Here is a 13,661-nt window from a genome sequence, read left to right as displayed (position 1 = left end):
TCTTTTTCTCTCTTTTGGCTTGACCAACACAAATTCATCTTAACAATAAAGTAAAGCCTTTCAAAGATATTCACTGAATTATAATGAAGAAAACCCAAGTTAACCTTTTTGGAAATTTGCTTGAGTTAAGAAAAAGAACCTTGCCTCATCTTAATTGATATAATGAATTATAATAAAGAAAACCCAAATTAACCTTTTTAGGAACTTGCTTGGGGTTAAAAAAACAAAATTTATTAGAGATGTCTCAACCCACCTAATCATAAGTTATTTGTATTTTTATCTTATAAATGATTAAATATCTATATATATTTTAATAAAAATAAAAAAATTTAATTTATTCCCAAATTTAATTTTAATCGCCATAACATATTGACATATTGGAAAATAGTTTTTTTTTTTTTTCCTTTTCTAAAACTCGCTCCATACCATACTACGCGGAATGTAAATGATAATAAAATAATAATAAAGTGAAATATTGGAATGAGGCTTAGAAACACTTCTATACCTATAAAATTCACCGTCCTGTCAAACAAAACTATAAAATCTACCTCTTAAACAATTGACACTGCCGGAAATGAAGAGCGGGGCAAACTGTTAATTCACACTAAGGTCATTTTGGGCTGAAAATACCAGATGCTAGATATCGGAGGGATCTTCTAGCCTCTGCTGCAATAGGGTACGAAGGGTTTAAGATTCACGAAGAAATCAATTTGAAGTTGTTGCGACCGAGCTAAATTTGCAGAAAAATGGTGAAGATTCGCATGAATACTGCCGATGTGGCAGCTCAAGTGAAATGCCTCCGAAAACTCATTGGAATGCGCTGTTCGAATGTCTACGATTTGTCGCCGAAGGTAAATTGTTTGCAATTTTCTTATTTCCACATTTCCACGTTTCTGGCCGAAACAAGGAGGATGAATTTTAAATTGTGGGAATTTATTCTCATGGGTATCATGTCCTCCTTTAATTCATTGTTATTGGGGACCTGAGCAATATAATTTTTAACTTTAAAGCCTTGATTGTGTTAATCCCTTGAATGAGTGGCTTGCTGCTGCTGACTGGGAATGGAGGGCTGCTTGCTGGAAGGACAGGCTCTGTCCCAGGATCTTTTTGAAATAACTATTCTTTATAACACTGACTGTAAACGAACTTACTGGTTTCAAATAGCTCCATGTTCCGATGGATGTCTCTTTTAATGTCTATTTCTGTTCTCTGCAACACCTCACAAATTAACGAGTTCTTTAAGATGCCAACAATTCATTTTTGAATGGCGTTGATTCTTGAAATGGATGTTTTGAAGTGCTGTTGCTTAAAGTTATTTTTCGAGTTGAGTTTTTCTATGTGATTTAATCGCTTAGATTCTTCTACATTTGGAGGCTCTCTACACCACAAATGCAGGCACTATTACTCTTCTAACAATTGCGAATTGCAGACATATATGTTCAAGCTTATGAAGAGCAGTGGGGTCACTGAATCAGGAGAGAGTGAGAAAATTCTTTTGCTGGTTGAAAGCGGTGTACGATTGCATACCACCGTTTTTGTTCGGTATGATTCTACATCCATCTTTTTCCTCTTTGGAGGCTCTTCTTTTCTATATCTTTACATTGTATGCATGCAAGTATTTGCTTGACCACACACATTTTTCTAAGTCGTTTATGTCAAATATGAGTGCAGGGACAAAAGTACAACACCTTCAGGTTTTACTTTGAAACTACGTAAGCATATTCGTACCCGAAGGCTTGAAGATGTGCGGCAGCTCGGGATGGATCGTGTATGGTTTTGAGATTTTTCCTTGCAATTTTGCAGTAAAAGTTATGCACACAAGTGTAATCAAGTATCGCTACGTTGTTTTCATTATCCAAACAGTGTTTGACTTGTTACCAGGAGTAGTTCTAACTTTACCAATGCGCAGGTTGTGGACTTCCAATTTGGACTTGGAGAGAATGCACATCATATCATTCTTGAGCTTTATGCACAAGGAAATCTTCTTCTCACTGATTCGAACTATACTGTTCTCACGTTACTGAGAACACACAGGTTTACTTCTTTACTTGTGAATAATAGCATAATAATGCTGGTGGCTGATGCTAAGTTGCACTTTGTTTTTCATATGCCAAAAATGAGTGAATGCCTAGGGGTAGAGTATCTAAAAGGGTCTGGTCTCTTTGAAAGACGGTAGTGATTTCTTCAAGGACTTGAAGTGCTGTAGGTGTTACGTCTGTTCATTTGCATGCTTACAAGGATCCTTTGGGGTGAATTTTATTTCATACATGAGCTTTACAAATGAATTTTTCAAGAAACATTTAGACTTTACCCTTTTACAACAGAATCTAGCACCCACAAAAAGAGTACAATCCCAATCACCAAGGTGTTAGCCATTGTTAACTTAGTGGCTCTTCTCTCTTTATTTGGCTCTCCTCCAGCCTAAGGGGGGTTTCCCTAAGGATAGGATCATCCAGGCTATGGAGTGGGGGCTCAAGGTGAAAAGTCAAGAGCAAGCCTTAATAAAATAAAGTGGTTGTAGTAATGGTATGTGGTAGTGGAAATGGAAAAGGGGTATGGAAAAGAAATGAAAGGGAAATGAGGGAAACAAGGAAATCCGATGATATAAGATTAGTGTCTGTCAATCTAAAAGTTAATAGAATCATGGAACATTGAAAGAATGAAAGAAATGATGTGTTACAATCAACTACTTTGAGGTAGGCTTCATGGTTGAAAGGGTTTCCTGTACCACATTCAGCTTCTTGGATGAAAGAACTTATTTGATGCATTCATCATTTGGCTGTATACTAATGGTAAAAGGAATTAGTCTAATGTAATTCACCTCAAATTGTTTGCTGAAAATAAGCTATACAATCAAGTCTTGGAGGCCTAAGGGTGCCACTCATCAACACAAATGCGAAGGAGCTGTTTTATGGCTGAATTTCTGAAATGTACTTCCAAATCTGCACTTAGTTTGATAAAAAATTGAACAAGAGGAAGAACCTCCTCACATTGCATATTCCAAAATGAATATTTGAGTTCATTATTAATATTTCACATAAATGTGATAACAAGAAGATTCTATAACATATAAACAATAATTGAAAAGCACAACATAACCATACAACAAAGTAGATCAATACCTCAATGCTTCATTAGTCTTCAAGGGTTTGATACACAAAGGAAGCTCAACATCATCTACAAATTCTTACAATTTATTTCATTTCTTCATATCCTCACTCTCTAACAACAAATTCCCTAATTGCCAATTACAAGTAAAATGGAGAGAAACTCCACTTTATATAGAGTGAGTTAATTGTCTCACACAACTTCATGACAAATTAACAAATTATAAAATATTGGAGTAGTTAGATCAGAGGTTGATAACTCATCCAAAAATAGGCATTGATATGCAACAAAAACCTCTAAGAGAGGACACACCATCTAGAAATAGGTATTATACCAAGTCAAATGCTAAATTGATCCACATAGAATTTGCCTTCCAAGAATGGATAAATGCAAAAATATAATAAAACACTCTTCAATCTAGAAGGATGTGGTCAAGGGTCCATCTAGAATAGCTCACAAAGTGCACCCTCCAAGGTGCATGAGATATATAACATTAAAATGTTGCTCCTAGGAGAATACTTTATAACCTACCTTCAAAATTACAAAGTGTTCCACAAGATGCCTGCAATTAATCCACATGTACAAATCCCATGGCAACCAACTCCATGCATGAATGTGCTAGATGAAGTAGTTAAACCCCAAGATAGTAAGTGGGCAACCTCCAACAAAAGAAATTTGTGGAGATAAGGGTGAATTAGGGTTTTGACTATGCCAAAATTTCATGAAATGAAGAAATATACACCTCCAAGAATAGTAGGAAGTGTCTCCACATGTTTTCCCTCCATGGATATGCCAAAATATAGTAAGATGACTAAGTAAATGCATGTAATGTGCCACTTACTACCTTCAAATGTTTAAAGAAAGCCAATGAAGTAGGGTGTTTGAGCTATAAACCTCAATTTGAATGGTCCTCCTCCAATTAGTGGCCAATAGATTAAATCACCATGGACATAATCACCTTGGACATGTGTGCCAACGAGGGTTGCACTCTAATAAAGTGTTGTAGCATGTAATTAAAAGTTGTTCTCCTTAGCAAAACCCTACCATTATACCAACAAAACTTAAAGCTGAACTGAAGGTGCACCACTATCAAAAGATTATTACATAAAAAATCATCATCTAACCTTAGGAAAAAGGTTAGATCACCATCAAAACATATGTAATACACCTCGATGCTAACTCAAACTTATAAACATCAATGAGGGTACTAACATCATTAAACACATTGCCCCCTAGGTGATGTCTAGCAAATGTTATATCATCAAGTTATACCACCTAGAAAAATTCCACAAAGGCAACATGAAACATTTCACCATAGCAACATCGTAAGAGAAAGGTACATAACAAAGTGCTAACCCATACAATCATCAAGCGTGTTCCTAATAACACATCCAACACATGAGGTCAATGTAGGACATCCCCTCTTAGTGGTACCTGTTGCTGTAAAATCTAGCAGGCCTTGGAGGGGGAAACCCAACAAGGTGTAAACTATACCAAGAAGCAACAGTGGGGTAGTGGCCTACTGTCACCACAGCCAAAAGCCCCTGCTCTTTACGGATTTTGACCAATGGGAGGAGTCCCGATAGAAGAGAGATCACTTATAATAGGTATTCTTGAGTTAATGTGTGAAATTATCTCACTAGGAACTCTTTAAGATATACACAATTTAAGTTCAAGGCTTCACAAGGAAGAAATTCACTTTCAATAAAGAGACCTAGAAATAAGGGCCCAAGACCTAGGGTTTGATAAATTTGACGAGCATTGGAGTAACTCAAGGTCAAGGCTAGGAGAAAAAGGTTCCTCACAATGTATATCAACAATACCAAGGAAGGAGAACTAGGGTTGACCTCTTAGGCAAACAACTAGGGCAAGGAAACTTATGGAAGAAATTGAAGTGGATGTCCACAAAATGATAGATTTAGTGGCAAGTACTATCCTCTTGATGTTTAGGTTCTCCAACCACCAAAATTCCTCTTGCCTAGGGATTTGCACCAAGCCCTAGTTTCCTAACTTAGCCTTGAAAGGTTTGAATTGAGAGAGAAAATATGGATAAAATTAAGATGTGATCACCAACCAAATGGACTAATCCCTTGTTCCTTGGTAGTATGGAGTCCTCAATGCGTTAGATCAGCCAAAGAGCTACCAAGGAGGCCAAAATTTTGATGCCCTAGCAAGCAAAATTCCAAGAATTACCTATGCAATGGAAGATAGATTTTTCATGGGAGAGCTACAAAGAGTTCACCACTAAGGACATTCATTTACACATTGTTTATGAGTAATGCATGCAATAGATCATCTAGATTGACATTCAATAGATATTCAACAAATTAGGGCACAATTGCAATTGCTAGAATCAACAAAATTCCAAACATTAGACATGTAACAAAAATAATTTCTCAACATCTAGATACACTTACAAGATAACGTGTAATGGATCCATTTTATTCATCCAAAGAATAACTCCAAAGATAGACAAATCAACTCCAAATGTCAAAGTGCATCAAGATTACTCCAAATCCTCCATAAGAGAAATGTGTGAATTGCTCAAGAATGTTGAACTTCCAAGTGATGAGATGATGAGAGATCACAAATGAATGATATCTAATATATATCTGTGTTGCTAATGTCGAATTATGACTTGAAGCCCCTTGAAGATTAAAATAATCAACAATAACTAATCAAGGTCACAAGACGACCTTGTAGCCAATGTGAAACACAATAAATCTCCCAACAAGAGGGCCAAAATGTTGGCATAATGCTGTTGTAGGCCCTTCTAGGGCTTGCGTTGAGCTCCTCTGGTGCCATTACAAGTGTAGAGGGCTCCTAAAATCAAGGTCCAGGGGTTGACCCCTAGATCTCTCTGAAAATTATTCTGTGGCCCCCAAATGTGGGTTTGGGCCACAAAATTTGGTCTCATGGGTCTCCAAGTGATGAATAAGCCTAATTTTGCTCCAATGTTGCGGGCACTGAAGATGGTGCTAGCTCTCCCATGTCTCAAGGCATGAGACAAACCTTATCTGGGCCTTGGGTCAACTGCTAAACCATGTGATCACTACTAGGCTGGCTGGAGGCATACTGGTCTAGGTGCATCTCCCATGAATAATAAAGCAAATGCAGAAGGAGCCCATGGCTATGAATGATGCTCTAAAACTGTTTGGAGTTGCATGGCTCTCAACGCATCACGTAGGGGTGTCAATATGTTCCTTTGGAGGACTTGGACCCCAATTAAGTTGCCCAGACCTATAGATGGAACCAACTGCCAATTACACACTATCCAATGTTGCAACTTTCATCATCAGGGACATTAATTATTGTTGCATCTAGGTGAACCAAGCTTGAAAAAAAAGGGCAAAATAACACTTCACATGATGCTTCTCTTGCCAAAATTGGGGCCTTAGTCACGTAATAGTGCTACCTCCCTAGGTAGGAGTGGTTAATAGATGACCCTATTAGATGTTTGCAACCCCCAAAGGCAAGTGACATGTCCTTGGTCCACCCTTCATTTTATAGGTGCCATGTGAATAGTGATGGAACGAAGGGGAAAAGATTTCATGGCCAAGTGCCATGGTCAAAGGAACCAACTATGGTGGAATACCTTGTCTTGGTTGTATAAATGTGAGGAGGGAGCAATCGTGGATGCATGAGTTCCCTCGACCTTTGTTTTTCCACCCCTCTATTGCCTTTTACTTTTTCTTGATCTTTCCTTGTATTACTACTCGTAGCTCAAGGAATGAGAACTTGCTTTGTATGATGTATAACAGTTATTATCCCTTTAAGTATGGGGCAGTTCATCACCAATTAGGGGTTGGTACATGCAAGGGTTCCTTGTCTTGGCCTAGGAACCGGGTCATGGCTATATGATAGGGGTAAAGGCTAAAGCTCATGCTTGGCTTTTGCCCATGTTCTAATTTGTAAGAACTGACCATCTTTTGCATTTTGATTATTCTTTTGTTTTTCTTGTGGCCATTATATGCCTTTTCCGTTTCTTTTAGTTGCATCATCCTCCCAGGGTGCATTTCTAGGCCCTACCTAGTTATTAGGATGTGTGGGTGCCAAATCCCAATGAACCAATGGTCAGTTGAACCCAAAGAAGGGAGGTGGAATAGGGCCTCATCTTGTAAGATGGAAAGTGGCAAGTATGGAATAGGGAGAGATGGCGCTGCGCTATCTCAGTCTTGGCTTCCCAAGTAGTGCCCCTCCTATATCCTTTGGGCCATCAGGGGTGGTCCCACTAAACCAGGATTGGAAATTAATCCCCCATTTAAGGTGAGAGAACAAGATCACGACCAAGACCCTTCTTTCTTCCAAGTTACCCCATTATCCATGTCAAAATGCTCAAATACAAACAAGCATAAGCACTTGATTGCGAAATGAATAAAGTACATTTTGATCAGAAGCCCACCTTCCAACATGGGTTCTTGACACTTGGGCGAGGAGAAATATGACAAATGTAGGTGGGAGAGATATGAATGGCATGTCACATTAGCTATAGAGTGGCTCACAGGGGCTATTGGTTGTCAGTTGGAAGAGATGAATAGGAGAAAAAAATCTTTTTGGGGGTCACCCACTTTTGGTGGGTAACAGTACCAACATCATACATCAACACACCAAGTCATATATACCAAACCGTACCATAATGGTATAGTATGCTTCACAACCATCCATAAGTGCAACGAAGGGGTTATTAACAAGGCAAGCACATGTAAGAAGACCACCAAGCAACAAGTGCAATTATCCAACCGTGACTAAGTTAGATTCCGCCGAGCCAAAGACCCCATGGAACTAACAACAAATCTCCATCACTGTGATGAAATCACAAAGTGCAACCTCATACTATATGAGGTGTAATAGGGCCCATATACATGACATTAATCCTTTTCATTGATTATAGAGAACTGTTTTTTGAATTTGTTTCATTCTTACATTTTCTTCTGGTCACACATTTTCATTCATTGTACCATGAAATGCATGGAAGCTTGAAACTAGTAAAGCATTCAAATGGCAAAAAGGTTATCTAAGAAATTTCAGTGATGTAGTTGATTAATCAAGAAGCATATAGACTCAAGCTCATATTCACTACATCAATCCTTTTGATTGATTATGGGGATAGATCTTTTGAATATTTATCGTTCTTGAACAAGTTTTGTTTACATTTTCCTCCCGGTCTTTCATTTTCATTCCTTGTGCTTAATTTCAAATCAACCATGAAAAGCATAGAAACGTGAAACTAGAAAAGCCTTCAAATTGAAAAAAATATCTAGAAATTTAGTAAATGCTAGAAACATTTATGCTTGAGTCCATATCCACCAAAACAACCCTTTTGATTGATTGTGTGGAAACATCTTTTCAATATTTATTATTCTTGAACATATATTGTCTATGTTTTCTTCTTAGTATTACAATTTCATTCATTATGCTATACTTCTGTAAGCTTAATTTGGAACCTGTTTTTGAGAAATGTAGTTTAAGCAAGAATTTCTTGCACAAGTTCCAATGTGAACATGCAAGAAGTGGTTAGAAAGATTTCTTTGGTGACCACTTAGGAATAATTCCATCTTGTACCTTCTTTGAAACATTAAAAGAAAAGTGAAAGTCTAATGTTTTGGAGTCAACTAGTCTAAGGAATCCAAATGAAATGCTCTAGATGTTCTATATTATTAGTGACTTAGATTAGGATCTTAGCTGTACATCTTATGATCGATATAGGTAGTAACTATGATTAAGGAGAATAGTTGCTAGGATTGAGGAGATTAGTTATCTTCTCTCAAAAGTATAAAAATGACAAGTTAGGCGAGGCCAATCTCATATATGCATGAGAAGATAGCTAGAGAGCTGGAAGAGGGTAAAGTGCATTCAAGGAGAAGAAGAGGAGTAGACTGCTGAAGTGACTAACAAGTACAGTAGGCCATACATGCTGTACCATTGCTACAAAAGTCCGTTTTTTATGCATATTCCATCGACCCTCAGATTTTGGTTGTACACCCTTATAGTTGGTCATACTCTATTGTTTTAGATGTTTTTATTAATCATATAGTTGCTAGTTCAAAGCAGGTTGTAGAGGTCGCCTTGTAGGCTTTGATTAAGGGAATGAAAAACTGATTTGAAACATTTACACTGTTACCATTTAGATCCATAGAAAGGTGTTATGTATAAAAATCAAATTATGTACAAAATTAAATTGTTATGTATTAATTAGGATTAATTTAGGAACAAGGGGCATGATCAAAAGATCATGACCCCTCAGGTAAAGACACCGAGGCTATATTTAAGCCAGGAGCCACTAGTGGGAACACCATCATTCAATCATTTCATATAAGAAATATATAAATAAAACATCTGTTATTTAATCCCTTGTCGCCCGTGTCTAGTTTCGAATTCCCTGCCGCCATTCACCTTGACTCTGTCAGTTGTTCCCTGCAACAATCCTGTTTCCCTGTCGATAGACACCTGTGCTTTTGCTGCCGTATATTCCCGACTTCACTGTCAACACTCTCCATCATTCATCCACAACCTTCGACTATCATGTCCCCCGACATCTCGTCTTGCCCCCCCAACCCTTCATAACACAAATTAATTATTAACTTATATAATTATTAATTAATCATTAAGTATTATATATTAATTATAATTATATATTATTTAATTAATTATTAACTATATTTAATTATTAATTATTATAATTAATTAATTAGTTATTAGTTATAATTACTATATAGTTATTAATTAATTATATATATTTAATAAATAATTAAAATATATAATTAATAAATAATTTAAAAGAAGAAGAAGAAGAAGAAGAAGTGAACTGAGTCAAGTTGGAACTCCATACACCACCATTCACTCAAACAATGACGATGATCGAATTTAGTAAAAAACTTGAAGACTTCGAGAAGAGGCTTATTGAGAGTGATGTGAACGTTAAGAAGCTCCAGGATAAAATAGAGAGTATAGAGAATCAACCCCAACAAAATTATGATGGCCTTCAGAAAGACCACGAAGACCTGCGAAACCAAGTTAATCATAATCTTGATCTTCCAAATAAAGAACAAAGCAACTACTCTACAACATCAGAATAATGAAGCCACTCAACAACTAGACTCTTCAAATACATCAAAGCCGTCAAATTCACATCACACTCCTGAATCTCCACATGCATCTTCCAGACCTGATCCACAAAACAGTATACCGAATTTTCAAAATATGTTGATCTCAACCCAATTTCCCTCTTTCAATCCATCGAATGTCACATATCACCGAAGAGCAAAACTTGAGTTTTCAAAATTTGACGGTAATGAGAAACATGGTGTAGCATGTTTCAATAAGGCAAAGGAGTATTTCGAGATTTACAATATTGACAATGATGATGAAAAATCAAGCATGCGTCCATGCAACTTGAAGGCAAAGCATATAATTGGTATATGTGGTGGAAAAAATCAGCATATATGACTAGTTGGAGTAAATTCAAAGATGCTTTCTTTAAACGGTTCCAAGGTATCAAGGAAGAAGAGTTCTTCACAGAACTCGCTAGACTACAACAAAAAAGAAATGTGGATGAGTTTACTAGAGAATGGGAAACACTAGCCACTTGAGTACCTAGATTATAAAAAAACGCCTTATTCAATCATACCTCACTGGACTTGAACCATATCTCCAAAATGAACTCAAGCTTCATGACATTAGATCTATAGAAGAAGCAAGACAAAAAGCCAAAGTTACAGAGAAGAAATTTGAAAGAATACCACTGCCAAAGGTTGAAAAAGTATATTCAAGACGAAGGTTTCCCCAATATTCTGACATGGAGAATACAAGGTATGTTCCACCACATCTCCGCGAAGGAGGAAAATCTAATACAGAGGTGCAAAGAATAAAAGAGAGTAAATGCAAACATTGTGGCGAAAAATGGGATCCTAGACACAAATGTTTTAAAGGAAAAGATACCAAGAATTTATATAAGTGTGAAGCAGCTCAAGATTCGAATAGTGAAGAATTAGATACAGAAGAAGTTGATGATTCTCAACAATCCCCCAGAATCAGGCACCGAAAATGTTTCGCAAGTATTGCTATCAACCATGATAGAAATAACCCAACCCCAGGCCTTGAAGTTAAAAGGACATATCAAAAAGAATAATGTAATGGTTCTAATTGATACAGGAAGCACTCAATTTTTTTGGATTCAAGTCTTGCAAAAAGGATCAACATTTTCACATATCCAATGCCTAACATGAAAGTAATGGTAGCAGATGGAAATAAAATTGAAGGAGTGGGAAAATGCCATAAGGTTAAATTGCAAATTCAAGATTACAATTTAGAATCACCGTTTTACACTGCACCGCTTGGAGGAGTGGATGTGGTTCTAGGTGTCCAATGGCTACAAACCCTAGGCACTTACTCTGCCAACCATCAAAAACAATTTATAAAGTTTAGATGGGAAGGATAGAAGTATAAGCTATATGGTTTTCAACCAACCAAAAATCAGATTTTGTCATCCCATCAAATGGTGAAAATGATCCAAAAAGGAGCTCCAACATATATGGTACAATGTCAACAAATGGAAATGATGGCTTCAAAATTAATTGAAGAAGAACACCCTGAGATTTAGGCGTTAATTCAAAAGCACTAGAAGGTATTCCAAGATCTTTTGTTGCAGATGCCTCCTAAAAGAGAAATTGAGCACATAATCGAAGTTAAGTCAGGATCAAACCTGTCAACATCAAGCCATATAGATATCCACATCATCAAAAGATTGAAATCGAAAGAATAGTCCAAGATCTCTTAAAATGTGGTATCATCACAAAAAGTAGAAGCCCTTACATTGCTCTGGTGATTCTAGTCAGAAAGAAGGATGGATTGTTTAGACTGTGTATAGATTACAGAGGATTGAACAAAATAACGATTAAGAACAAGTTCCCTATCCCCTTCATAGATGAAATGTTAGATGAACTTCATGGAGCCAAATATTTTTCAAAATTGGACTTGAGATCCAGATACTACCAAATCAGAATAAGATTAGAGGACATCGCAAAGATCGCTTTTCGAACTCATGAAGGTCATTATGAGTTTAAGGTAATGCCTTTTGGGTTAACTAATGCTCCAACAACCTTCTAGGCCACCATGAATGAGGTATTTCAACCATACTTAAGGAAGTTTGTACTAGTTTTCTTTGATGATATTCTAGTCTATAGTAAAACATGGAAGGAGCATCTACAACACTTGGAACAAGTCCTCACTATATTAGAAGAGAATCAATTTTATGCAAAGATGTCCAAATGCACTTTTGGAAAAGAAGAAGTAGAGTACCTTGGACACATAATATCCAAAGGAGGAGTAAAGGTAGACCCTAACAAGATCAAGGAAATTAAAGAATGGCCTAAACCTATTAACATCTCCAAATTAAGAGGATTTTTAGGATTGACTAGATACGTTGACGATTTATTCGAAATTATGCCAACATAATCACTCCTTTGATGAATCTTTTAAAGAAAAATTCGTTCATATGGGATGATCAAGCAGAACAATGTTTTGAAATATTAAAGGAAGTCATGTCTTTAGCACTGGTGTTATCAACTCCTGATTTTTCAAAACCTTTTATAATTGAATGTGATGCTTTCGAGTTTGGATTAGGAGCTGTATTAATGCAAGATGGCCACCCTATAGCTTTTGAAAGCAGAAAGTTAAATAAGAGGGAGTGTTTGAAATCAACATATGATAAAGAGATGCTTGCTATCATGCATGCCCTTGTTGGAAATGTAACTAGGCTCGATCTTCATAATTATCATTGTACTTGTATCCTAAGTCACTGGGTTCGGCGAATTTAATCCTTGGGATTCGAAATTCGCCAAACCTCAAGCAAAATCTCGCCAAATAAAATGTCGAACCCGAACGCTGAAAAAATTTCGCCTTGAAAATCGTCTAAAAATTCATTTACGTTTGATTTTATTCGGTTAAAAAGTTTGAATTTTTATGTGGGTTCAGTAACTTAGAGTTTCGTTGGCCACCAACATTTAACAATTAAAATAAAATAAAAAAATAACAATCACCCGATCGTTTTATGTATTGCCGTGACTTGCCTTTTGTGTTGATTCACAAATCACAGACAACAGGTTGCAGCATACGGGCCACAACATAGCTACATACCCATCGACTACGCTACGCCGTCTCCAGTCTCCCGCGGCGTCCCGACTCCCAACTCGAGTCTGTAGTCTCCCGTGGCGTTGATTCCACTGTCCAATATCTCGCCCAACTGGTCGCTGGAGCCTCACAGTGACTCTCTCGCTCGTCGATCAAGTGGTCGCTCTCTTGCTCGGCTCAGTGGAAGTTTGGAACTGGACTCCTGCTCAGTGTGATAGCAACTTGTAGCCCCCAATGTGACAACAAGTTTGCTGCTTGAATGCTTCTTGGTTCTTGGCGTCACAGGCTCAACAAGCCGCACTGTCCAGGTAAGTCAAAATGCACATTTTTTTTATTAGTTAAAACTTAATAAGTTAATATATACAATTTAGTAGTTTTTTTTAATATAGTGTCTGGACTCTCAGGCTTCAGCCTGAGAGATCCAG

At 37.0% G+C, this 13,661-nt stretch overlaps 1 protein-coding gene across 1 annotated transcript; it reads left to right on the top strand.

Annotated features, from left to right (window-relative positions):
- The first annotated feature begins 528 nt into the window (after window positions 1-528).
- LOC149246653 (uncharacterized) lies at window positions 529-2,176 on the top strand. Its single transcript, XM_089442118.1, has 4 exons — window positions 529-851; window positions 1,430-1,542; window positions 1,672-1,768; window positions 1,910-2,176. Exons 1-4 carry the CDS (start codon window positions 747-749, stop codon window positions 2,174-2,176), a joined length of 582 nt encoding a protein of 193 aa, XP_089298244.1. The 5' UTR covers window positions 529-746.
- Window positions 2,177-13,661: the final 11,485 nt, after the last annotated feature.

This window comes from Pinus tabuliformis, chromosome 7 (genome assembly GCF_031772625.1).
Source record: "Pinus tabuliformis cultivar Carrire ecotype Pingquan chromosome 7, CPIR1, whole genome shotgun sequence".
Classification (NCBI taxonomy): Eukaryota; Viridiplantae; Streptophyta; class Pinopsida; order Pinales; family Pinaceae; genus Pinus; species Pinus tabuliformis.
The sequence above is the reverse complement of the archived record's forward strand: the minus strand, read 5'-3'. Positions and strand labels throughout refer to the sequence as shown.